Consider the following 25,826-nt stretch of genomic DNA (forward strand, 5'->3'; position numbering starts at 1 on the left):
GGCTGGAGCTGGGGTGGGTCAGGAGTGCTGTCCCTTTCAGAGAGAGCTGGCCTGGGCAGGGCAGTGAGGTCACTGCAGAGGCTGCAGTCCCTGGAGAGGACATGCACCATGCAGGTAGAGGACAGGGGTACAACCACCATCCAACATGTCTACACGAAATCGTGATCATGCAGACGTCTCTACTGGGGTCTCATTCATTTTTGCCAGCAAGGTCAGGAGGGCGCACGCATTCAGCTGAATAACATTAACCGAGGAGGGAGGTCCTCGAATTAATCCTGAGTTGGAAGCAGACACCAGGGGGACAGCGTCTCGGGGTGATGTTGCTGTGGCCTTGGTTGGTTGGGCGACTTTGTCGGATGACTGAGCTATGACTGGGCTGAGGGAAGCTCTCTCTCTGAGAAAGCTGGGAGTAGGGGCTGGTTTCTCAGAAGACGGGCCAGGACAGCCCCAAGAAGAAACTCAGTAAAACAGATTAAAACTGAGAGGAAGCTAAAAAACCCAACAGCAAACACAAGAGAAGAAAAAAGAGAAATCCTGAAAAACTGATCCAATTGGTCTCAGACCCAGGAAGTCCAGGGCAGCTGTGCAAGTCACTCACAGGCTTCACCTGCCTTGTGATGGGTGCCCCGTGGCTGGGATGGAAGGCTATGGAGGGAGGACGGCCTTAGCTCAGAAGCCAGCATGGAGCGTAGGCCTGGGGCCGGCATTCACAGCAAAGTCACCCAGCGGGGCCCTGAGAACCTGCTGCTTTCAACTCTTAGCTCATGTTTGATCAGAGGGAGGTGCTTCATACCTGCTGGGCTTGGAGGGTCTCTCAGAGCTGCCCATGGTTTTGGCCTTGCTTTGGTAAGAAAAGGCCCTGCAGGCGCTCGTGGCAGTAGTGGTGGTGAAGTTGTGGCAGCCTGTGGCCTGGCTGGGTGGTGCTGAGAGCAGGTACGAGGACAAGATGAGCCCATGGGGTCCCAGGGTGCAGCGAGCAGGGTGGCTGGTCCGGTGTTGGGCAGCCACTAACCGCAGGGCCTTCCTGGCCTAGCTCGGGAGCTGTCTCCAGACATCTTTGTCTCTGCAGCCCCAACTTTCCCCACAGGCCAGGGAGGGAAGTGCAGAGCTGGCTTGGGGAAGGCCGAGGACCAAGGACTGGGCAATTGGTGCCTACATCTTGCCTCTCCGGGGAAGAACATCCATATGCTACCACCTGCTCCCTGGCTATGTCATCTGGACAGAGGAGTGGAACTTCCTTTTACTGAGAGATGTCTTTGTAGACAGCCTTCCGGCTCTTAGCCCGTAAGGCGGTTTTACCACTGTCTCCCTGCAGCACAGCCTGAGGAAGGTGTGGCGATCGTGCATGGTCACACAGCTGGCAGGAGTGGTGCCAGGCCTTGAATTGGATCCATTTGAATCCCAAACTGTCCACCTCACACACAGGCTCCCCCGTTCTGACGAGCACTAGTTCCACAATAGTATCGGTTCATTGCCACCACAGCCAGCGGCTGCTGCTGTGGGCCGCTGGCACGTTGGAAAGCAACCCTTGTTCCCTGGAGGCTTGGTTCTCTCCCCTGGCTGTTGGGCGACCAGCCTTGGGGAGGGAGAACGCTGGGAAGAGCTTGCTTCCGACTTTGGCTCACATGCTTTTCCTTCCCCGAGGTTCTTACCTCCAGCCCTTGTGGAGGAAAGCAAGAAAAATGGGGAATGAGCTGGAGGCAGGGGAGGGCCGAGAGAGTCAGGAAGAATGCTGGAACCAAGAGCTTCAGGGCTTGGCTGCCACCGAGTAGTAAGGCTGGCTACCCCCAACCTGGAGACCTGAGGCCATAAGGCTTGGGGGTGACTGGACATTCCCTCAGGTCCATCCTGTGCTCTGGGAATTGCTGAGGGCCTGGCCTCACAGTTGAGGTCCCAGGCCTTGGCTCAAAAAAGAGGCTATGCTCCAGTGGGAAGGGTCTCCCCCATCCAGCCTCCAGCTCCTGGACTCTTTTTCAATTCCATGTTGGGCGTAGCATGTACTTCCGGATGTGGCCAGGAGAAGAGGTAGGCTGAGGACAAGAACACGTAGCGGTCGTAGCACAGAGGCAGTCCATCGTTGTGGAGAGAACTGGGTCAGTCATTCAGATGGATGCACTAACAGAGAAGGTCCTTTGGCTAGTCACAGAGTCTGGGGTTCAAGAGCAGTGGAGGGCATGTTTAACCCCACTCCCTGCCGCAGCCACTGTGAGTGACAGCGCGGAATCCCAGCTAGCACACGATGAAAGCCCGGAACAGCAGCTGAGCTCAAAGGCACTCAAGACGGCGGGTCCTCCTCTACCAGCACCGTACCCCACAGTACCCCCAGAGCTCATTCACACCCCCCACAGACACCAGTAATGACTGGCCAATCGGACTCATAAGGAAGACAGGCCTTGTTCAAGGCTAGCCTGACCACAAGCCCCTCCAGTGACCCTTGTGTGATCCCAGAGGCTCAGGGTGAAGGGTCTGATTGTATTCCAGATAGGAGATGCCCCAGCGTGAGCCCACAGCCACAAGCCCCACTCTCAGAAGCAGGCTTGCCTCCCTTGTCCCAGTAGGACATGCTTGAGGCCTGGGTCCCTTCCTAGGCTCTGTGAACAGGTCCACAGACTGGTAGCTTAAACTCCAAGTGGGAAAAGCTCAGTGGATGTATCTGGCTCAGGGCAGTCACCAGTGAGAATGTATCTACAAGCTGGGCACTGCTAAGCCAGAAACACTCCCATGACCAGCAGCCTTAGACAAGGCTGGAGCTGTTACTGTCCGCCTTTCACACGACAGGAGCCCAGGCAGAAAGGTCACTGCCTGAACCTAGCGGTATACCAATGGGCAGCAGAGCCAGGAGGAGGCCAAGGGGAAGGCAGGCGAGGGCCCCCTCTCAAGCCAGGTGGCAGGTCTCAGACACTGAGTTTGGCAGAGAAAGCCCAAAGCCACGCTTGACACTCACCAGTATGCTTTCAATATTGGGGTCCTTCTTGGCCAGGCAGCCCCACACCTCTCAGGCTGGGCAGTACCCAGGGAAGGCAGACAGGCTAAAGCCCCCTCTGTTGCACGTGTGCCCTTGCCCCACTGCAGTCTGGCTTTGTAGCATTTGCTTAACTTTTTTTTCCTGGTCTGACTGCTCTGACTCCATTGTTTACTAACAAGGTGCTTTCTGATATGCTATTTGTAGTGAATTAGTACACAAAGTGCAGCAGGAGGCCCCCCAGAGGCCCTGCTTCTGCCTCTGCACTGGCCTCACTTCGCAATTACCTTGGCGACACAAAATAGGCAAGGGCGCCCGGCACCGCCCGTCTGTGAGGCCTGAGGACTCCGATTGTTGACATGGTCTAGGGCCAGCCTTGAGGTCACTCACCGTGGTTTCGTCCTCGTGGAGCACCTGGTCATAGCCGCTGAGTGCGACACAGAAGATGATGGCCGTGACATCCTCGAAGCAGTGGATCCACTTCTTACGTTCAGATCGCTGGCCCCCAACGTCAAACAGCCTGTAGGAAGGCAGGGAAAGCTGTGAGGGCCGGGATGCCTGGGACTAGTGGTGACAGCGGTGAGCAGTGGGCAAGCAGCACCTCATTCTGAACCCCAACAGACTGACGGATGACCAACTGCCACCCTGGGGACTGGAGGCTGCCCTTTGGGACTGGAGGCAGCTCTCATCACCCATGAGACCTGTCCCAGGACTGAACTGTGTGCTCAAGCAGACTGGCTCAAAGCCCTGCCTCAGTTCTCTGTCTCCTGCTATCAAGACACCAGACCTGGAAGACAGAACAGGGGTCACCAGGCCTTACTTAGCACATGAAGACTACTCTTTGGAGACAAAATCCTCTGGTAGGGTCCTGGAACCTTAGCAGCACAGTTTAGGCCCTTGTTCTCAGGCCTCAGAGCCTGTGCTGTGAAACCTTTTTTTCTTTGTTGTTTAGGCCTTGCCTTCTCTAGGTCCTTCAGCAAACGAGCGGGAGAGCGGCTCTCTCAGGCTCTTTAGGTTTGAGACCATAGTGATCTTTGGTCTTCCAGGAACTGCTTACTCGCCTGTCAGGCTTACCGCCATGTTCCCTTCCAGGGGGCTCTTAAGTAAGCCACTTGTGGTTTTAGCCTTTGAACTTGGCAGAAACCAAGCACCCAGATGGGCTTCTTCTGGTATCTAGCTGTCTGACCAAATGAGAAAGGCATTTGAGGCAAGGCGCTACCTGGCTATCCATGGGGTGAGGCAGGGCATGACAATTCCCCTGTCTCTCTGCCCCATCTCCTCAGGCCTCACCTGAAGTGGAGGTTCTTGAAGGTGAAGTGGGTTTCTACGATGCCAGTTGTTTTGACCCTGGTTCGGAGGATGTCCTGCTCGGTGGGCTGGTAGTCAGCGGCTCCAATCCGATCCAAGCTGTCCAGGTAGCTGGGGATGACAACAGACAGGAGTCCATGGACCCAGGCCCTGTTCTAGCCTCACCACCTTTAGAGTCTGATGTCAGCCATAACCGTTCCAAGATTGACTGTGGGACCTATGGCGGCAGGGGCGGGAGGGGTGTCAAGCAAGAGAGAGCCTAAGGGGCTTAGACTTGCAGTCTCTAAGGTCCTCTTATTCAGACTCGAAGGAGTTGGGCACACAGACCCAGCAAATGAGACTACCAAGTTCATAGCACAGTTCTGTTATGTCTTCACTTAAAAAAATAATAGTGGCCAATAGGTAACATTACTCTTTATAATATATCTAATATATATATATATAATATATAATATATCATATATATAATATATATCTAATCTATCTAATCTATCTATCTATCTATCTATCTATCTATCTATCTATCTATCTATCTATAGTATGTGTGTGTCTTATCTGCATGTATGTCTGTGCACCACATGCATGTGCACCATAGAGGTCAGAGAAGGTGTCAGATTCCCTGGAACTGGAGTCACAGACAGTTGTGAGCCACCATGTGGGTGCTGGGATTTGAACTCAGGACCTCTGGAAGAGCAGCCAGTGCTCTTAACCAGTGAGCCTCCTCCCCCGTCCCACGTTCTACTCTGTACATGTACTCATGCTCCATCTTTAACGCTCTACACATTGAAAGACCGAGGCTCAGTGCAGGACAGTCCCGTGCTGAGAGCTCTGTGGTACCTGGAGAGGCTCTGAGCCTCCATCTACCATTTGACCCTCCTTCCTTTTTACCAAGAGGTCTGTGTGCCTCTTCCCTTTCGGTGCTCTCGTAAGTGGAGATCGGGGGTCTACCTCAGCCAAGCAATGGTAGGAGCTCCCCGGAACCTGGATCTTTGGAATCAGGGTTCTTCAAATGTTCTCAGTGGGAAGGCAAAGTGGGCGGTGGTCAAGGGAAAGGAGCTGAGGCACCAGAATAGGTCTGCAATATTGGACCCACCAGGCTCCTTAGGAGGCCAGAGTGTATCTGGGAAGGTTTTGCATTCAGTCCTCAGGGGCTGACTCTCCTGTCCACAGCTACTAATGGCCAATTCTTTCAGGCTAATCTCCACGGTCCTTTTGGACGCGACACCTGGAGAACCCATTCCCTTGTCCTGCTATCCCTATCTCAGCTGGGTGACATCCTCTGAACACACAAGCTGGCATCTGGTCTAACTTTATGCTGGCTGAGTTTTATCAAAGCCTCCCAAACCATGTATGCTGGTTGGCCTTTTTTCAACTAGTCACAAACCTAGACATATTTGGGAAGAGGGAATCTTAACTAAGAAAATGGCTTCATAAGTTTGGCCTACAGGCAGGTCTATATGACATTTTCTTGCTTAATGATTGATGTGGAAGGGTCTCATGTAAAGTGAAGAAGTATTATGCTCATCAAGGAAGCGAGGACCAGGAAGGCAGTCTAGGAAATGACTTCTCCCTTCCCCTCTGAGCCTGGGGTCTACAAGGGGCAGGATTGGGGTGGGGTGGTTTGGTATGGTGATTAATTGGGGTTTTAGGATGTTAATGGCTCCTCTTGGAGCTGTACAATTTCATAGCCTTATCAGGGGCAGTTTAACTCCTAAAAGCACATAACACTGGACCCCAAACAGTGTTTATGACAGCAAGATGAGGTGGCATGTACCTGCAGTCCCAGCACTCAAGAGACTAAGAGCAGGGGGCGCTCTGAAGCCTGTGTGAGCTATAAAATAGTTCCAGGTAAACGTGGGATACACGGCAAGACGAGGCAAAGCTGCACATAAGGAAGGTCCTTCTCCCCTTGATAGTCTGGGTATCTGTCTGTCCCTCCATCTTGCTGTTGCTTTCTCTCCGGGCAGCACAGAACACATGACCAGAGAATGTGGCAAAGGAAAGTCAGAGAATGGGACTGGGGTGGGGATTCAGAGGGGGGGGGTGGGGGGGGGAGATTCAGAGCAGAAAACTGGAAGTAGTGGGAGCGTGAGAAGAAGGAAGTGACCTGGACTCCATTTCAAGGTAAGAGTCAGGAAATACTGGCTGAACAGGATGAGTAGATAAAAATAGCTGAAGGTAGTGGTGACAGGTGGTGTGTGTGTGTGTGAGTGTGTGTGTGAGTGTGTGCATTTGAGTGTGTATGTGTGAGTGTGAAACAGTATGTATGTGTGTGTGAGTGTGTATGTGAGTGTGAGTGTGTGCATTTGAGTGTGTATATGTGTGAGTGTGCATGGGTGTGTGCGTGAGTGTGTGGGAGGGGACTGCTGTTCATTTCATACCCTACTCTGTTGTTGAGATGCTTTTGCAAGGGATTCACTTTAGTACTAATAAAATGGTAAAATTCCAGAGGAGTATTTGGTGACCTCCAGAGACAGGCTGAGACCAGTAGGCCCTCTGGTGCCCCTGCCAGTCCTCCTGGAAGAGAGGTCAACCTGCTTGCATCTGCCCACCTTACGTATCTCTGCCCATGTACAACCCCATGCAGACTGAGACATGGGAAGAGGTTCTTGGTCTTACTCTGGTCCTGTGGTTGTTTGAATAGGAATGGCCACCACAGACTCCTCTGTTTGAGTGCTTGGCCCATGGGAGTGGTATTATTAGGAGGTGTGGCCTTGTTGGAGTAGGTGTGGTCTAGTTGGAGGAGGCGTGTCACTGTGGGGGTGGGCTTTGAGGGATCCTATGCTCAAGCTCCACCCAGTGTGGACTCCACCTCCTGGCTCCTTCAGATCATGATGTAGAACTCTTAGCTCCTCCAGCACCATGTCTGCCTGCATATTGCCATGCTTCCTGCCATGATGATAGTGGACTAGACCTCTGAAACTGTAGGGCAGCCCTGTCTCTTCACAGCAATGGAAATACTAATTAAGACAGGTCCTGAGTTTATTAGGTGCCGTCATAACCACTGAAATGCCGGCATGTTGTTAGTGAGTGCCTCTCTGTTGGGTCCAGCTGGCTATGCTAGTATAAAGCAGATTGCAGTTTTAAAATTTTAAAACTTTTTAAATCGAGCCAGGAGCTCACTGTATAGCCCAGGCTAGCCTCGAACTTGCTACCCTTGCGCCATCCACTTCCTGAGCAAGTATCTATCATCTTACTGTTAATCTCAGCCTTATTGATGTTTTGTATTGGTTGATCAGTTTGGACCAAATGTTCTGGGGCTGTCCTGTCCAGTGTAGGGCGTCTAGCATTACATCTGGCCTCTGGGTGCTGAGAGTGACAAATGCCTCCAGAATCAGGTCCCCGCTGAGAAAGAAGCACGGTGACATGGGAGTCACACATGTCCTTCAACACCGGGTGGGTAAAGCCCACAGCAGCTCACTGCAAATGCTTGTGGAGAGCCCGGCGGGGTGTAAGATTACAAAAACTAGGGCAATGTCAGTGCCAAGACACAACCCCAGGGTGTCATCCATTCCAGGACTCTAGAGCCTCCCATGGGGAGGGGATGGCAAAGCTCAGCAGGCTGTCACCCTGGTGTCACAGGAGGGGCGGAGACACTTCCTTGGCTGTGGCTTTTACCACTCCTCATTTCTTGTCATTTCTCTGCCCCAACCTCCCTCTTTTCTTTCTATCTAGTTACAGCACAATGCTGAGAGGTATGCTTGCTTATTTATTCTATTTCTGACAGAGAACTACTTATTTCTTACTTTTCACTTTAAAGCTAGAAGAAATCTGGGAGTGGTGGTGACACCAGCACTTGGGAGGCAGAATTAGGAAGGGCAGAAGTTCAAAGCCATTGTCAGCTGCATAGGGAGCTCGAGGCCAGACTGGGTTACATCAGACCCTGTCTCTCAAAACAAAGCAAAGCAAATAAAAAAAAATTTGTAAGAAACACATAAAGTAATGGATTCCTTATAACATTTTCACACACATTTCAGAAATTTATTTTTGTGGTGCTAAATACTTTCCAGGATCCAGCATTCGCCAAGCAAGTATTCAAGCTAGAGCTTAGCCCCAAGTCTATCGCTTTCTTAGAAACAGAAGACAGGCACTGTCTGCATGGCTTTCTGCCTGTATATTTTTGTTGTTATTTCTTGTGTATGTGTTTTGATTGTTTGAGACAGGATTCGTCTATTTAGCCCTAGCTGACCTGGAATTCTCTGTGGACCAGGTTGGCCCTTGGTTCACAAAGATCCGCCTGCTTCTATTCCCTGAGTGCTGGGATGAAGGTGCTTTATTCACACCTGCCTCTTCTAGTTCACACTTACGGCCTGGGGCTTCTTAGAAGATAGACACCCTACCTGCTAGTCTGGACCCTCCTCTATGGGGTCTTAGTTGAGTTTTATTGCTGGAGGCATCATGACCAAGGCAACTCTTATAAAAGACATTTAATTAGGGCTGGCTCACAGGTTCAAAGGTTTGGCCATTACCGTCATAGCAGGAAGCATGGCAGTGTGCAAGCAGACATGGTATTGGAATTGCTGAGAGTTCCACATCTTGATTTGAAGTCAGCCAGGAGGAGGTTCTCGGTACTTGGTGGAGCTTGAACACTGGGAGACCTCAAAGCCCACCTACACAGTGACACTTCCTCCAACAAGGCCACACCTCCTAATGGTGCCACTTCCCATGGGCCAACATATTTACCCATCATAGGTGGTGCCCAGGTTCCTGTCCTCTAGAAACTTCCTGTGTGGTTGTCTTTTGGCTTTCTCCCTTCCCTGACCTCTTTCTCATCCTAGACACAGGAAGTGAAGCCCTCGCCCCTCACTGATATCACTCCCTGAAGTCAGAACCTTTCCCCTCTCACCAGTCTCTCAGCCTCCATCCCTGCGCCTGCGTCCTCCTCCAGCCTCCGGCTTGCGCGTGCGCACTTACTATTTGGCAGAGTCGTTGAGCTGATACTCCCGAGATCGGTTGAAGCACTCCTGGATCCCCGAGTCGCCCCAGAGTCGCATCATGGCAGAAAGCAGTTCTGCAGAGAATGGTTCAGTGTCCTCCATGCGACTCACCACGTCACACACCATCTTGGAGTCTGCCTGCAAGGACAGATGGACACATCGGTGAGGCTTCCAGTACAATCTCTGCCTCGCCAAGACACCATACAGGGCCTGCACGCTCAGGAGCTGTGAGTGGTTCTGGGAGCCCAGGGCCTTGGGCCTCACTTTCCTCCAAAGCCATTGCCTCAAGAAAGTTCTAGAAAAGAGATTCTCAACTGGTGGGTCTTGGACCCCTTTGTGGGGGTTAAAAGACCCTTTCATGGGAGTTGCCTAAGACCATTAAAAGCACAGGTATTTACATTACAATGCACAACAGTCAGCAGAACCACAGTTATGAAGGAGCAGTGGAAACAAGTTTATGGTTGGGATCCCCACAGCATGAGGAACTGTATTACAGACGAGATCGGGCGCGTTTGGTCTGCAGCGTTAGGAAGGCCGAGAACCCCTGCTCTACAGTCATAAACTCCACGGTCAGTTCTCCACCTTTCTCTTCCCTAAAACACCTCTACTTCCACCTGGAAACGAGGCTTTTGTACAGGATTTATTTTCCCCTTGGGTGGGGAACAACATTTTAAAGCCTGTCTTCTTAGTCTAGAGTTATAATTTCCTGTTTTCTTCTCGGAGGGAGCGAGTCCCTGGATCTTGTCTCTACCTGGGAAAGGGTCTGGTTATTTGAGAACTCCGAGGGACTGGACCTGGGTGGAGTTACTCTTTACAGGTATATGAAGCTTTTCACAGACATTTAAAACTCATGTCAATACTGACTGAATCACAAGAACTCAGGCCCTTACATGTTTTATTTGCGCTTTGTTATGTTAGTACAAGCTGGCCTTGAACTCATAATTTTCCTACCTCAGCTCAGGATAAGATTCCATGTGTGTGCCACCATGCCTAGTTTAGAATGTAATTTTTTCCATTTGTACTCAGTTTTCTGTGGCCGTCAGGCCTGCTATGTAATCCAGGAGCAGGAAAAGAGACGATCAGTGGCACCCAAGCTCGCCCCTTCCTCCTGCTCCTTGTCTGAGGGGCACAGCTGAATGCTTAAGGCATGTGAGTGAGTGAGAGCCGCCAAGAGTCTTGACGGCTGCAGGGAAACTCCTGGGTAGTTCACGGGCTCTTCAAGCCCATTCCACAGCTACGGAACAAGCAGGGCTCACTCATTTTCAGAGGTGACAAGAATTCAGAACAAGCGCAGGAACACTACTGTCTCAAAGGCTCTTGGGAGCCACAGGGCTGCACTGCTGCCACTGCTGTGCACACGAGCAGCTCTGCACAGCTTAGCAAGGACAGCCGTGCACACACACTGATCGCCCAAGGACAGCCGTGCATACACACTGATCGCCCAAGGACAGCTGTGCACACACACTGTTCGCTCAGACCCTCACAACCACCTGAACTATGGCAACAGTATGATCGGACACTTCTTTGATTTCTGTCCATTCCCTGTGCCCTGCTCCCCTTGGGCAGAATACACTTCCTGCTTCCCAAACCTGTGGCTACAGTGTCAGTTAGACAGGGAGGAATTAGCAGGCTTGAAGATCATTCGGGATGGTCTTTCCTTACCAGAAGCTTGTAAAACCAGGGACTGCAACTGAGACCTTGAGCCCTGGTCAGGAGAATGGGATCTGAGCTGAACTGTGGGCCCTAGGCGGAGGAGACCTGCCCTCTGCATTGCTGGGATAACAACAGACACCTCCCTACCTACAAGCTCAGTACTTGTGAGGCAGGTAGGTGCTCCCCAACCAGTCAGGACCACACTTCAAGACTGTCTCAGAGAGAGACAGGTATGGGAGAAGGGTAGATGGGGATCAAATCTTGTAAGATTCCTACTTAGGGAGACTTTGTGGTAAAGAACAAAGACTACTGTCTCCTCCCTTTAGAGTTGATTCAAGTGGGTCTGTTAACACCATCTGGAAAGGCAGGACAATGCCTTTCAGGGGAGGCAGTCAGTTCCAGAGACATCAGGAGCAGGATAAAGCATATCTGAAATGTGGGCTGGTACAGCAGTGCCTTCTGGTGGCCACTGTCCACTCGCACTCTTTCAGAGTACTTCTCTTTACTCTGTAATGAAACCTACTTTCCTTCTAAAGGTGATTATTTTATGTGTATGGGTGCCTGAATGCGTATCTGTGTACCATATGTGTGCCTGCGGAGGCCAGAAGAGGGCATCAGGGTCCCTGGGAGAAAAGCTGGTGCTGCTAACTGCTGAGCCATCTCTCCAGCCCTCATTGTAGCTTCTGTGCTATGCTCTGGATGCCTCATTTGAATTCTTCCAACAGAGGGAAATTCAGATAACAGGACTTCCCTTGGCTCACAGTACGACACGGGGTGGCAGTGTGTGGATTCCAATAGGATGCGTTTTGCCTGCTTCTGCTGGTTGGTGTGGGCCTCTGCATCACCCTGAATGTGCCTGGGCTTCCATTCATCCCAGCAGTGGACTTGGGATACATACACAGAGCAGAACCCACAGCAGGTCTCTGAGCCAAGTAGCTGAGTTTAGGGGACGGCTGTTCCACCTGTTGGCTGTGGCACTTGGCAACATAGCACCTATGGGTGTTAGGACTACAGAGAGGTTCAGGGACCCAGTGACATTCCTTCTCTGTTTCTTTCTCAAGGTTGTATTTTTAGAGGCTTTATCACAGGTTGGGAGACACAGATGTTAGGGACACACCCTTGTAAGCTTGCTTCATTTGAAAAATCCTGGGTTAACAATACACGTCCCTAGAGGACAGACAGAAGAGTAGCACAGGGTCAGAACGGAGGCTAAAGGGGTAGCCTGGGCTGGGAGACAGTGTCCAACATCATGCCTTTCCATAGTTTTGCCTGCATAACTCTGCTTTGAGCCCTTTCAAAACCAGTAGATACACTGTGTGGCTAGCTAGTTTGGGAAGTAAGTGGGTGGTGTACAAGTCCTTGGCATCCTCTGGGGTGGGAGAGACAAAGGAAACAGCTCAACACCTGGAGGGTCTGTGGCAAACAGAAGGTCCTGTGGAAAGGCTGAGTGGGGATTCTGTGGCTTGAAGATTTCTTTGGAGTTCTGCTGTCTGACTAGTGGCTCTTTGTTGGAGCCTGGCTATTGACTAAGGTTTATGAGAAAGCTTACAGCTGTGTTCCCCCTGCCTGCTCCAGGAAGGAAGTGACTCCTGGCAGGAAACTGAAAGGCCATGCCCATCACGCTAACCACGATACAGCGCTTTGAGGACAGTGTTCTAAACACCTAGGTGGCTAAGCCACCTCACCTGATTTTTTTTTTTTTTTTGGTTTGGGGGAGAAGGGTTCTCTAAGGCAGCCTGGTTTCCTAGGGTCATTCTGGAAAGTGGGTGAGTCTGGATGTTTGGTGCCCCAGGCAGCCAGAATGATTCAAGGAGAGGTGGGTGGAGAAGGGGAAGCAGCTTCCACCTGAAGCTAAAAACAGCTTCGGGACCTGTGACTCAGGGACAAGTGCTCCGCCTGGCCTGGCTGCCCTTAGGGCATCTCTGAAATCTCTGGGTCAGTCTTAGACCTGTGGGGGCAGCCAGTGGACCTAGCTAGAGTTCCCAAGTTCCTCAACTCCCATCCCCCTAGGAGCCTGTCAGTTCAGTGCACTGACAGATTTAGAACAGGGCAGGACTCAGGGGTTCATGGGGCAGGTCAGGCAAGGCTTCTGGTGGTCAGAATCATTCTCCAGTCTGAGTGACCGAGCTATGTCACATCCACACAGAGGATGTGGGGGTTGGTTCACAGAGGCTGTGCGAAGATAGACTGTGAGCCCCCTAAGGCCGTTTTGTCCCTAAATGTGGGGTGTGGAGTGTGTGGAGCTTTATGCTTTCTGCCCTCAAAGTCCTGCCTGTAGCCTGCAGCTGTGGTAGGAGTTGTCCCGGGGTCTTCCACATACAGCTCATGGGTCCAGACTTCTCCCTCCTCCCCAAGAGAGCTGAGAGGGAGGAGCCCATGCTAGCCCATCTGTCCCTGGTCCCTTTCCATCTCCTCTAGCTGAGACGTTACTTCTTGTGCTACCCACCTGGCAGAGAAGCCAGAGGCCACGGACAGCTGCTCCCATTCTTTCCATGTCCTCACCAACTTCCTGTGGCCTCAGTCTTGCTCTCTGCAGCCTGGGTATAGCCAGAGATCACTAGTGTCCTAACACTGAGACTCCCTTCTTCATTAGATAAAGAATCCCTGTTTTCGTTTGTTTCTTTTTGAGACAAAGTTTCTTTGTGTACTCTTGGCTACTGGAACTCTCTCTGTAGAGCAGGCTCGTTTCAGACTTCAGGTCTGCCTGCCTCTGTCTCCCCAGTGCTGGGACTAAAGGTGTGCACCACCACTGCCCAGCAGAACCCCCAAGTTTTATCTGGGCACAATGCAACTATGCACAATGCACAATGCACAACTAAAAGGGTGCCCATCTTAATGATTCAAGTGGTTAGGGTGATCACTCAGCAAATTCCCCAACAGAAGCAGGCTCAAGCAGAACAAGGAGGTACCATTTAAAGAAAAGATCCAGGGCCGATAAAAATGGTTCTGTGGGTAAAGGTCCCGTCCCTATGACCTGAGTTTGATCCTTGGGACTCAACCACATTGTGGAAGGAGACTCTTACACTTTGTTCTCTGATATCCACAGACATGCTAAGTCTTTCTCTTCTTTGTTCACAAAATAATAAATGAATAAATGAATGAATAAATGAATGAATGAATGAATGAATGAATAAATTTTTAAGTAAAATAACGATATTATCTACAAGGCCGAGGAAACAGCTCAGTGGCAGAATGCCTACCCCACCCCCACCCCCAACCTTTTCTTTCCTAGTGCTCAGAACTTAAGATGTGGCGGCTGGAGCTCCAGCAGCGGGCGGCGTCATCATGTAGGACAGGTGGGACAGTGGTCTGAAAACAACCCAGGTCCTGACAGCTGCATGCAAGCTGTGCTAACATGATTTCAACTGCTTAGTTTTTAATTTTAAAACATTTCTGTCCTATTTCAACACTGTGTTCAGAGCATCCACAGCCAAACCTGATGGTTACAAGAGCTGTTATGACGAGTTTATGCTCTTTCAATAGTCCCCATTGTTCCTCTGAAAGCATCATCATGTCCCACTAAGCACACTGACCTGCTTGTCTTCACTCTCCACTAGCCCCACTGATGGGCCCTGGCCACACAGTCCTTTCCTCCCATTGGCTGATCAGGCTGTCAATCCCCATCAGGGGCTCCATTGTGCAGGGTACTTTTGCTCTGGCCACGCCTACCTTGACTATCCCTTCTCCACCATGTGGCTGTTGCTGGATGTGTGTGTTCTGGCAGGGTGACCTTGTGACCTCTCATGTGTCCTGGAGCTCACAGTGCCCTGTAGACAGCTGCTGCACAGCAGTCTGATGTGACGAAGGCTCTTTGGCATTTTAGTGTCAGACTTGGCCCTAGCGTGTATCATGCTATAGCTGACAGCTCAGGACTCATGTCAGGTACAGCTAGGGGGCAAGGGGAGCTTCACTGACATTCCCGGAAGCCTGTGTGGGCACCGAGCAACTAGCAGGGGAGTCCACCCCGTTCCTTTGCACGACTGCCCTCAGGCCCAGGGAATGGGGCTCACCCCAACCACAGTCTTCTTGTCCGGGCCTCCTCCTAAGCCAGGGGTGCAGCTTACATTCCAGTGCCTTCCCAATATGGCTTCCCAGCACTGTGCCCTCCTGCTGGTCAGGTGTGAAGAGATGTGCTATGCCCAGAGAAATTAAGGTCTGCAAAGCACAGGCCTGCCTTTGGGGTAGACCCATGAGGTGCTGCAGTACTCCCAAACTCCTCTGGTGAAATCTCAGCCCCCAGGATGATGGTATAGGAATCACTATGCAGATATGGCTGGCTTATGAGGACAGTCTTCATGATTGGGATTAATGTCCTTCTAGGACACCTAAGAGAGAGACCCTCACCCCTCCATCATGTGGAACAAGGATAGAGCAAGAAGAGTGTCTGGATCAGGAAGTGGTTCTCACAGACTGAGAAATCTGCCAGCATCTTGACCTTGGCCCTTCCAGCCTCCAGGATTGTGAGACATTTCTGCTGCATGAAGTTATCCAGTCTGTGGTGGCTGAAGTTACAGCTGCCCGAGAAGATGAAGACACCAGGCCTGACCTCGTGAGATTATGAGTGGACCCTTCTGGAGCTACCACCCATAGAGAGCATGCCATGGGATCCTGCCTTGGCCGGATGCAGCAAGGACCAGCCTCTAGCAGGAGCCAGACCACTTCCTCTGCTGCTGGTCAGGCCCTTTCTGCTGGGTGCTGCTCTCTCCATCTCCAGCATTTCCACTCTTGTCTGCTGTCAGCAGAACCCTGGCTTCCCAGGAGGAAGACACGCCCTTCCTTGAGCCAGTCTGAGTGTGGATGGGGCTGACATTATCTTCTGATTTGGGGGCAGACACACATGTTCTAGATAATTCTATTGGCCCATGTACAGTTTGGGGTGCGCCAATTTGTCAAGTTAAGCTTACAACCAACCACAGTGTCTCAACCAGCCCCTAGGATATTTGTTGAAACTATCAATAAGGAATCCCAAAGCCTGCAGGCGTGTGGAGTGGTCACTGATGAAGACACAGCCAAGACAGCGATAGATCAATGTTGAATAAAGCCAATGCCTGGATTCACATCCTTGTTTTCCCATAGGGTCATCACACAACAACAAAACACACAGTGTAGGGCGGCCATCAGCTGTGCTAGCCTCTCCCCGGCGGATGGGCATGCACTTTCTCACCTCTCGAGTTGCTGTGGGCATGCAGTGGTGAGCAGGGCCTGGGAGGTCAGGACCCTTCTCTGGGGACGGCTGGAACTGCAGGTCTGAACATCAGTAGTCAAGCACTGCTCGTATAGATTTAGGATCCGGAGGCTGGGAGAAGATGTGGCCTCTAGAAGTCACCAGCAAGAAACCTTTTTTTTTTTTTAATTACGTCAATGACAGAGAAACAGCGTGGCTATTCTGACTGTTTTAAATAGTATAGCCTGTCTGCTTAAATGGCTCTCACTCCTAATGTAGACATACAAATGGATTGATAGAACTCAGTGTAGACAAGAATCACTTTGGAGGACCTCGGGGCTCTAGATGACTCCTTGTGTAGACCCGTGCATAATGGCAGGGAGATGCTGGGTGTGTGTGTGTGTGTGTGTGTGTGTGTGTGTGTGTGTGTGCGCGCGCAGCTGGGCCTAGTTTCCCAGAAGCAGGCTGCCTTATGCCCTTGCTGGGGAGCGGAGAACGTTCAGGCTGGTATCAGGGTAGTGAGGCCCTTGAACTGGAGGCACATAGCAGACCAAGTGCTGCAGGGCAGATCCTGAGCGTGCATTGCAAGCGGTACTCAGACCTTATGTCAGGCCAGCCAGTGGGACAGCCCACTGGTACCTGGGGAGCTTGTTGTTCCAGAGTTGTCTACAGCAGGTCTCTAGAGCTAAACCCACTGGGGGAGAGTCAGTGAGGGCCTGTCCACTGAGCATATCGGCTCCCACTTGTTGGGCCACAGGCAGCTTCTGTGCTGATTTCTGCACCGATGTCTCAGAGATGTAGTGATGCCTGTCTGTACTGTGCTATTCCCAGGGCGGGCATTAGTGATGGCCAAGTGAGGTCAACTCTGGCCACATATCTTCTGCCCCAGCATCCCATGCTGCAGGAGCTTACAAGGTGCCAGATACATTCATTGTTTGAAGGCATGTGGGCAAACTGTACCTCTTAGGACTTGGGTTTTCTAAACCCTTCCATGTTCCTGAGCGCAATGTAGGCTTTTCTAGAAGAATGGGCAGCAAAGAATCTGAAAGCCAGAGGATCACAAAAGACCCAGGTCCTCTCAAGAGCGGAGGTGCGAAAGTGGAAGAGGGACAGGCATCTTCAGTTGGTGGCCCAGGTCCAAGTCCTGGCCCTGTGCCTGATTCCCAGTGGCCTTAGACAGACCCCATACCCACCTAAGGCTTCTGCTCCCCCACTGGCACCCGGGGAGAAAGAAGGCCATTTGTGCAGATGAGCCGGGCTGACGATGTGACAGCTCTGTGGTGTGAAAGAGCCCCGCAAATGCTAGTTATTATGAGCGAAGATGGCGCCTCAGACACAAACAACAAGCTGACATAAATAAGCCTGCTTTGTACAAGACTTTCCAGGCAGGCATGATAATCTTGATAACAATAATCATAGTAATTACAATAATAACCCCTTCCATCTGAGTAGCTGCTTTGGATCGCTCAGAGTTTTCCTCCATCTCCAATCTTTGAGGCCGAGTGAAATGAAATGGAAGTGTGAGCATGGGCGTGCGTCCCCTCCTACCCCCTAGCTCTCCAGCTGCAGCAAAGGCCTTCACGGCCCCACCTTGCCCCATGCGCTGCAGTTGTCTCCATCACCACCAGAGGGCAGTAGAGCACAGGCCGACAAGAGGAACAGGGTGCCAGGCACGGCCTGGCAGGGCCTGGCCCAGTGAGCCAGGGCCATGTCACTGGATACTGACTAGCAGCTCTGGGGCAAAGGTCAGAGACCTCAGATGCTGAGAACCCACCGAGGCACTGCAGCCCCAGCAGGCAGAGAGCGGTGTGGGTGGCATTCTGAAAACTGCCAGCCACACCTGACTGAGGCCTGAACCTGTGAGAAAACAACCATGTTTCTTTCACTCGCAGAGAGCCTTCTGCTCTACACTTGAGCGTTAGAACGCCGCACTTCGAGGGGAAGCAGTAGCCCTGCTCCCTCACATCTCCAGCAGAGTCTGTTCTCCTGGTCCCTGCTCCCACCAACATCCATTTCAGACATGAAGGCACTTCGTTGGCAGTGGCAGTAACTGGGGTATACCAGGTACTTGGTGACTGGGACTAGATGTGCTTGGAGCTTCTCACCTTTGAGCTTAAGGCCCTGTCAATACCTCTACCTACAGCATGTTGTCAGCTCACAGGGTCTCTGGGGTTGTGGGGCTGTGTGTCCACCATCTACTTTGGGGGAGAGGACTGTCCTGATTCCCTCCAAAGACCCTGAAGCAAAGCTGAGAGCTTGGCAGTTTACAGCTTGCCTTCTCTCCAGTTAAGACAGCACCCCTGCCCTTTAAGCCTGCTAGTCTTCCACACAGCCCTGCGCTTTTTCTAGGTATCAAAGGGACTTGGGGTCAAGGATGGGACCTGGAGCCGAAGCAACCTATGGATGTCCCTCTGGCACACAGATAGGCCTGGGCTCACAAGGGACTTGGTGGAGGCAAGACGAAGTGCAGGGTCGAGTGGGGTAGGGCAGGACGAGATCATCAAATGCAGGATGAAGGCCCTGTGTTTTAGCAACAGTAGGAGATGGTTCAACCTTCATGGGCGACGGTGTTTGTCACCCAGCTGCTACAGGTTCCAAGCACAGTAACTAATGTTACCGTACACTCAAAGCTCCAACCATCTACCCTGTGGGCCAATTTGTCTAGCTCCAGTTCTCCCCTTGATGTTCTGCTCTCTGGGGTGGGTACAGACCCACTCTGAGCAGCTGAGGCACCAAGCCGGCTCCAACCGCTCACAAATCAGCTTTGGAGAACGAGATAGAAAATCTCAAATTCATGCTGCCTCCACCCACCCTCTGTGTCCTCTCTTCTGAGCCCAGTGTTTTAAGAAGGACAAAAGAACACGAATCGGATAGACAGAGTTTCTAAGAAATGAACGAGAGCAGATTCAGATTATCCACAGAGAGTTTGGTCAAAGAGGAAGAAAAGTGATAATGGCCAACCTCATATCCTCAGAATACAGAGTAACAGAGATGAATGGTTTAATTAGGGCGGCCTCGCCAGCAGATATTAGCAACCCAATTAGGGAAGAGAGAGGATGGATTCTGGGACTCCACACACACGATGGGGCAGGCAGAGGCAGGATGTGAGGCTGGCAGTTTGGCAGGTTGGTACCACTCTCCAGATCATTCACAGACACCCTTCCAGACCCAGTTTCTGCTCCATTCATCAGAGTGGTCAGGAACTTCTCTGCTGGACTGGTGAGGTGGCTCAGTGGGTAAAGCTCGTGCTGCTAAGCCGATGATGTGAGTTTGATCCCTGGGACCCACTTGTTACAAGGAGAAATCAACTTCTAAAAGTTGTCCAGTGACCTCCACATGTTACACACTACAGACATACAGACACATAGACACACACACACACATAGAGACACACACACACACTTTCAATAAATAATAAATAAATAAATGTTAAAAGAAAAAGGAAGAAGAGGGTTGGAGTAGGAGGATCTGGACAAGCCAGTAAGACCCTGTATCAGAGTGAAGAGTGGGTTGGGGTGTGCTTTAATGGGAGAGCTTTCCCCACCTCGGGTTCAGTTCTAACAGCAGCAGCAGCAACAGCATGTACACACAAGTTGCTTCATATTCTGGGGAGTTTTAAAGAATAATTTTCTGAAAAAGATTAAAAAGTATCTCTTCCTTTTTAAAACTATATATCTATGTGAAGGACCCAATATTTTATAGCCAAAATAACACATTAGATCAAGCACAAAATCCCATCAGACTGAGCTATCTTCTGCCAGGCAAGATTTTAAAGAGATCTCTGAAGATAATAAGCTATGGAATTCTTCATTTTAAAAGTAATATTGGAAAATAGAGGAGAATTTTATGAAGTGTTATTCATATCAGCAGGCGATGAGTTTATCATATTTATTTCTTTGTAGTTCTGAAGTAAAACCGAGGCCTGGCCGTACATTTCACCACAGTCACTCCCCAGCCTCGGCACCTAACTATCTGCCTAAGCTGGTCACGAACCTCACCCCCCCGGCTCAAGTGAGCCTCTCACTTCCAGGTCCTAAGCAGGCGGCAGCCACTATGCCCAGTAATTACTAGTATTTTTAAATGAAGGGATACTTAAAACTTTCTTCATTCTAACAACTACTTCTTTCTTCCTCCTCCTCTTCTTCCTCCTTCAACATGTATGTGTGTTTTGCCTGCATCTATGTCTGTGCACCATGTGCATGCCTGGTGCCTGTGAAGGTCCGAAGGGGATACTGGATCTCTTGAACTGGAGTTACAGATGATTGTGAGAGCTGGGAATCGAACTCAGGACCTCTGGAAGAGCAGTCGGTGCTCTTAACCTCTGAGCCATCTCTCCAATTTCCTATTTCTAACCTCTATTGCAATTACATATAAAAGCTAACACACACAAGTGCAGATTAAATATGTTTGAAAACTAGTAGAGCAGGCTGTTCTTTCCCCAGCCCCCTCGTAGCTTCTGCTCAAGCCCTGCGTCAGCCGGTGACTAATACTAGTTTTCTTATACACATCTTTGTACTTTATAAATGCCATATTCCTATGGAAAACGGAGAATCTGTATAAAGCAGTCTAAATAGAAGGCACCCATAAAAATAGCTACAGTGACAGCAGAACACTATTTTAGTTTTAATTCTAGCAGGACCCCATGGTCTGGTGCAGGCTCCCTGCCTGGGCCCTTCCTTCGCTCCATGTCAGGGTGTCAGGGTCTCAGGTGTTACGGGTGTAGAAGCACCTGCCTGAGACTCAACATGAAGGGCTGAAGGAGTGAGATGTGTTCTCGACTTGGACCCTGCCTCTACACATTGTGACTCTGTTCTTCTGGCCCAATCCCATCTTAACAGACTGGCGACATGTGCCTCAAGGGGCTCTGAGTAGAAGAAGGTCTTCCAGGACCTCCAGTCAGCTATACAAAGTGAGGCTGCTGAAGCGTCCATCTGCTGGGGTGTGGTGGATAGTCTCATGGTTGGGAGGAGGGCTGTAAGCTACAGCCAGCACTTGGGGAGTCTTGGGCAGGTGCACGTGGATGCCAGATGTCTCCTGAGAGTTTTCCTCAACGATTTCTACCTTATTCTTTGGAGACAGGGTCTCTCAGGGAGCCGGAAGCTCACTGGTTGAGCTGATCTCAGGATTCGTGCTTGTAGAGATGGAGCTCTCTCCCCAGCCTGTGGCTCCATGCCTTTAAAGGCGGCAAATGCTGCCTCTCTTTGGCTTTATTATCAGAGACGCTGATATAGTTTCTAAGACTTGGATGTCACTTGGCCAGTAGGGAGCCCAACCCTTGGCCAACACCAGCGTCCACATGCAGCACTGCTTCCCACTGTGGTCTGTCTGTCTGTCTTTCCAGGCCTGGGGGAGGAGGTGTGGCCATGTCCCAGGAGAGGAGGATGGATGCGAGCCTGCCTCATCCAGTTCCCTCTGGACAGGTCTTTTGCAGGAAAAGCTGGCACCCGGGAGACTCTCTTGCTGTCACCACTGCTCTCCTCAGCTCTGCCTTAAGAGATTAGAGCTCCTAGAGGGCCTGGGTAGTGCCTACCCTGGGGACCCAGGGTTAGTATGTTGACTCCAGCAGTGTTTACCTGAGGCAGGTGGGGTGGTGACAGGTGTAAAAAGCAAGGATGACAAATAGTCCTATCAGCTACAACACAGGTGAGGTAAAGAGCCAGCTGTGGCTGAGGACCAGCTAGGTCAGACACAGGTCCCAGCCCACTGCCCTGGGTGAGGTAGGAGGTGCCAGGGTTGGATGCCCAGTCCCTGGCTCTTGATGCCTTCCCAGAGGAAGAAGCCTGGGAGACTAGGAAGCTAAGAAAGTATCCAGGGGCCACAGTGGCCAGGAGGAAGGAGGGATGGGCAGCACCCTGAATGTCTAGGCCAGCCCAGGGGCAGGTGGGTAGAACTGTTTCATCATGGATGTCACTGGCCTGAAAACTTTCTGGAGTCTGGAATGAGGCTGACTGCTTCCTTTCCCACTTGGTCCTTCTCATACTGATTCTCCCTGCCATAGACACTGGGTGAAGAACCTGGAGGGAAGGATGATGGCTCTCTGCTTCCCTAGAGAAGTTTGGTGCCCCAGGAGCACCAGAGCTGCAGTGGTGTGCCCTTCCCACTTTGGGGAGAAAGGCCTTGGCTCAAGCTGGCATTCACCCATGTGACTAACTGTAAGGCCACACAATAGGCCACCAGATGCCACAAGGGCTCTGGTTCTACTCTCCAAGTCCTTTTGGTTCTCTCTTCTATCACTCCACTGGCATTCCTGTTGCCCTTCTCCTCTGTGCAGTAAGGTACAAGACTTCCTAATTTCACTTGGCCAATAGGGGTCTGCAGCCCAACCCTTGGCTCCAGAGACTACACCAGCGTCCACATGCAGCACTGTTCCCACTGTGGTCTGTCTGTCTGTCTTCCCAGGCCTGGTGGAGGAGGCCAGGTAGGGGTGGATGGGAGCCTGCCTATCCCAGACCCCTCTGGGCAGGATCTATCCAGGGTGCTCTAACCCTGGCATCTTCACTAATATTTCTATCCACTACATTCTTCTGTCCCTTGCTTCTCCCCCCTGCATGGTGCTCTGCCTCTGCTTAGACTACAGGTTTTGCACACAATCTCTATTGCTTCAAAGAGAAACAGACAAAACAGCATGTCAACTGGGGAAGAGAAAGATAAGGTTTCTGGAATCTCAAACTATCTGCACCATGCCCCAAGGAACACCGAACGCCCCATGACACACAGTAGGCATGCAGTAAGAAAGGTCATGTTCTACACTGAACACTCACTCCATGACACACAGTAGGCATGCAGTAAGAAAGGTCATGTTCTACACTGAACACTCACTCCATGACACACAGTAGGCATGCAGTAAGAAAGGTCATGTTCTACACTGAACACTCACTCCATGACACACAGTAGGCATGCAGTAAGAAAGGTCATGTTCTACACTGAACACTCACTCCATGACACACAGTAGGCATGCAGTAAGAAAGGTCATGTTCTACACTGAACACTCACTCCATGACACACAGTAGGCATGCAAGAAACACCTGTTACATTTCTACTGCATTTACACCATTCTAGCTATAATTTACTTACTATCTGCCATTAAATGTTCTTCTATTTAAATATACTTCAAACAAAAGGAAATGTAGTATAACCTATAAAATCTATGCAGAGCTTTTCGGGGGTAGCAGTGTTAAGGATTGAGCCTGGAGCCTGGCCCATGCCAGGCAACCATTCAACCACTGATCTCCAGGGCATTAAAATAACTTGACATAAAAACCGCATGTAACTGCATGTTCATCCACCTTACTAAAAGCACCTGATTCCATTACATTAGGGAGCACTGCCCCAGTACCCAGCTTGATCCGGGGCACCAGGAACAATCCCAGGTCCTGGGCTGCAATCTGAGAGCAGCTCACTCCTTCTTCCCGCACTGTTGTCCTTGCCCTTGTCACTCACTTGTCTCCCTTGTCACTCACACTGCTTCCTCTCCTAGGGTAGGTAAGAGGGCAATTGAGGGGGATGAAGGGATAGATACCTCAGAGGTGTCAGGAGTCAGATGGGTGAGCAGACCAAGCAGAAGGAGCAGAAAGAGTATTTTCCAAAAACTTGTGGACAATTCTAGGATCTGATCTTGCCCAGGGAGAGCCTGGGCAAGTCCCTGTGATTGCGCATGACTGCGCGTGACTTCTTCCTCAGCTGTAAAACTGGTGCTTTTCGTGCATATGCTCTTTTCAGGGTGTCTGTAGGAACCCAGGGTCTATGTGTGTGTGTGTGTGTGTGTGTGTGTGTGTGTGTGTGTGTGTGTGTGTGTGTGTGTGTGTGTGATGTACACCAGGGTTAGCCGTGTGAGAAGCAATAATGGTAATAACAGCAGAACCGGCTGCCCTGAGTGTTTCCACGCAATACACTACGGTGGACAAGAGAGGATGTTCAGGAGTCCTCTAAGGCAAATGGCCACTCATATCCCCCTGCCCTCTACCCCCTACCATATCTCTATACACTGGTAGAGAAACTAGAATCCCCAGAATTCTGGGAGAAGGCAGCAGGTCTTCTATACCCTGAGAGGTCACCAGGAGCAAGTCCTTCAAGAGCAATGTCTCCCAATACTACATACAAGGACCAGGGGCAGACTGGGTAGGCCACCAGCCTGGGGCCAACCCAGGCTGGAGCTGTGTCCAGTGGTAACCCCAAAGTGGCCTCGCCTGCAAAAATGCTGTTGCTTCAAAGATGAGGCTATGTTTTGATTAGCTCTCCTCCCAGTAGTGGCCCCACTGACTCCCAGCAGGTCCCCCCACACCCCCTGCATAGGGCTGCAGCTCCCCACAGTCCCTAGCCTTTACCCAGACTGTAAGCCACATTGTGCTCCGGGCCCCATGCTGCTCTTTTTACCCGGTTTGCAAGGCCAGTGGTAGGCAGTGTCTTTGAAGTCCTGTTTTCTGTTCCAGTTGGAAACTTTGCTCAGAACCAGAATTAGAGAGGTTGTACAATCAACTTGCAATTTAAAATACCACCCAGGCCTCCCTCCCCTCCCCCATTTTAAAATGTCATCTTAATTAGATGGCACCTGGTTTCATGCTTTCTGAATTTTAAGGTAATTTCCTGAAGGCCTTTTCTTCCTTGTAGCTATTTTTATCTTCAGTTATGGTGGCAGAAACCCAGTTGGAGGGTTGGGGAGGTTACTACCTAATTCAGCACACACTCTAGGCATTTCTCGGACATAGGGCCAGGCCATGGGTGGGGAGGGAAGAAGCTGGGGTAGCTGGGGCCGGGTGCCCTCTCCCTCCCCAGCCCACTCGCCTTATATACAGGACAGTCACTTTCTTTGTTAATCATCCCTTTCAACAAAGAGGGAGCAGCTGGTATTGAGGCTGGTCTCCTACGGCTTCCTGAGGTGTCATGGGCATTTCTCTACCTCATCTGCCATGGGAGATTAGGGAGGACCTGCTAGAAGCTGAATCGGGTGTTCCTAAAATTCCTATGCGGTGATGCCCATCCCCACAAATGCACAATACAACTGTACTGTGGGACTCCATCTTTAAAGAGGTGCTCTAGCTGAGACTGTGAAGGAAGGTCCTCATCTTGTAAGAGATTAAGACATAGATGCACAGAGAAGGAAGACTGTGAAAACACAGGCACCAGACAGTCATCTACAGCTCATGGACGAAGGTGCCAGAAGAACCAGGCCTGCTGTCATGGTGACCTCCAGTACTATGTATGAGACAATAAATGCCAGTCATTCAAGTTCCCAACTTGTAGGACTTGCACAAACTGAAGACCCACACAGCTCCTGAGATCCTTCCCTGGGCTGTGGTGTCATCCTGTACTCTATCCACAGACCAGGCAGACTCTGGATCTCATCTCCCGTGTCGGCCCATAGTCACTACCCAACCCCCTCTCATAGTCACTATTCAACCCCCGCTCCCGTCTGCAGGCTTTGCACAGGGCCCTGATGCCAATTCCAGCCACTGCCACAGACAGAGCTCCTGGACTTGGCTCTTCGCACATCTCCAGGCTAAGAGTCAACTCTTCTTCTTCGTTGTCTTAGACTAAACAGGACTCAGAAGAGAAGGGAATCCTGGATTCCTCTGGACCCACCCACTCCCCAGACTATCCACAGCAGACATCTCAGCATGCTTTTTGTTTCTTTAAATGAACCATCACGGCATGTAAACAGTCCTGTCTCCTTGCTGACTCTCTTTCTAGAGAGCTGGTACGCTCTGTGAGGGTAGGGCCCACTTCTGCTGTTCTCACTGTTGGTTTCAGTTATGAGGTAGGACTTGTAGAATGTTCCAGGCCATGAGCTCAGACAAATGCCAGC

The 25,826-nt window shown here is 51.0% G+C and overlaps 2 protein-coding genes across 9 annotated transcripts in view; one reads left to right on the forward strand and one right to left on the reverse strand.

Moving 5' to 3' along the window:
- LOC147998795 (uncharacterized) overlaps nucleotides 1-15,918 on the forward strand; it is a 30,925-nt gene extending 15,007 nt beyond the window's left edge. Inside the window, exons 4-5 of one of the 4 annotated variants that reach the window (XR_015643753.1) lie at nucleotides 9,049-10,024; nucleotides 15,181-15,918. Coding sequence is in view for 1 of the 4 variants with exons in the window: in XM_087595435.1 (XP_087451561.1) it covers nucleotides 9,049-9,093 (45 nt within the window). In the remaining 3 variants the exon portion in view is untranslated. Of the gene's footprint in view, nucleotides 1-9,048; nucleotides 10,080-15,180 lie in introns of those variants that run through there. The other 3 variants (XR_015643752.1, XR_015643754.1, XM_087595435.1) reach the window with 3 other exon arrangements.
- Gnao1 (G protein subunit alpha o1) overlaps nucleotides 1-25,826 on the reverse strand; it is a 158,855-nt gene that overhangs the window by 14,631 nt on the left and 118,398 nt on the right. For all 5 annotated transcript variants that reach the window (NM_017327.3, NM_001414910.1, XM_087595088.1 and 2 more), the window contains 3 exon segments: nucleotides 3,353-3,482; nucleotides 4,253-4,381; nucleotides 9,185-9,345. In NM_017327.3, the coding sequence (NP_059023.1) occupies nucleotides 3,353-3,482; nucleotides 4,253-4,381; nucleotides 9,185-9,345 (420 nt within the window).

Source organism: Rattus norvegicus, chromosome 19 (assembly GCF_021556685.1).
Source record: "Rattus norvegicus strain SHRSP/BbbUtx chromosome 19, alternate assembly SHRSP_T2T, whole genome shotgun sequence".
NCBI lineage: Eukaryota > Metazoa > Chordata > Mammalia > Rodentia > Muridae > Rattus > Rattus norvegicus.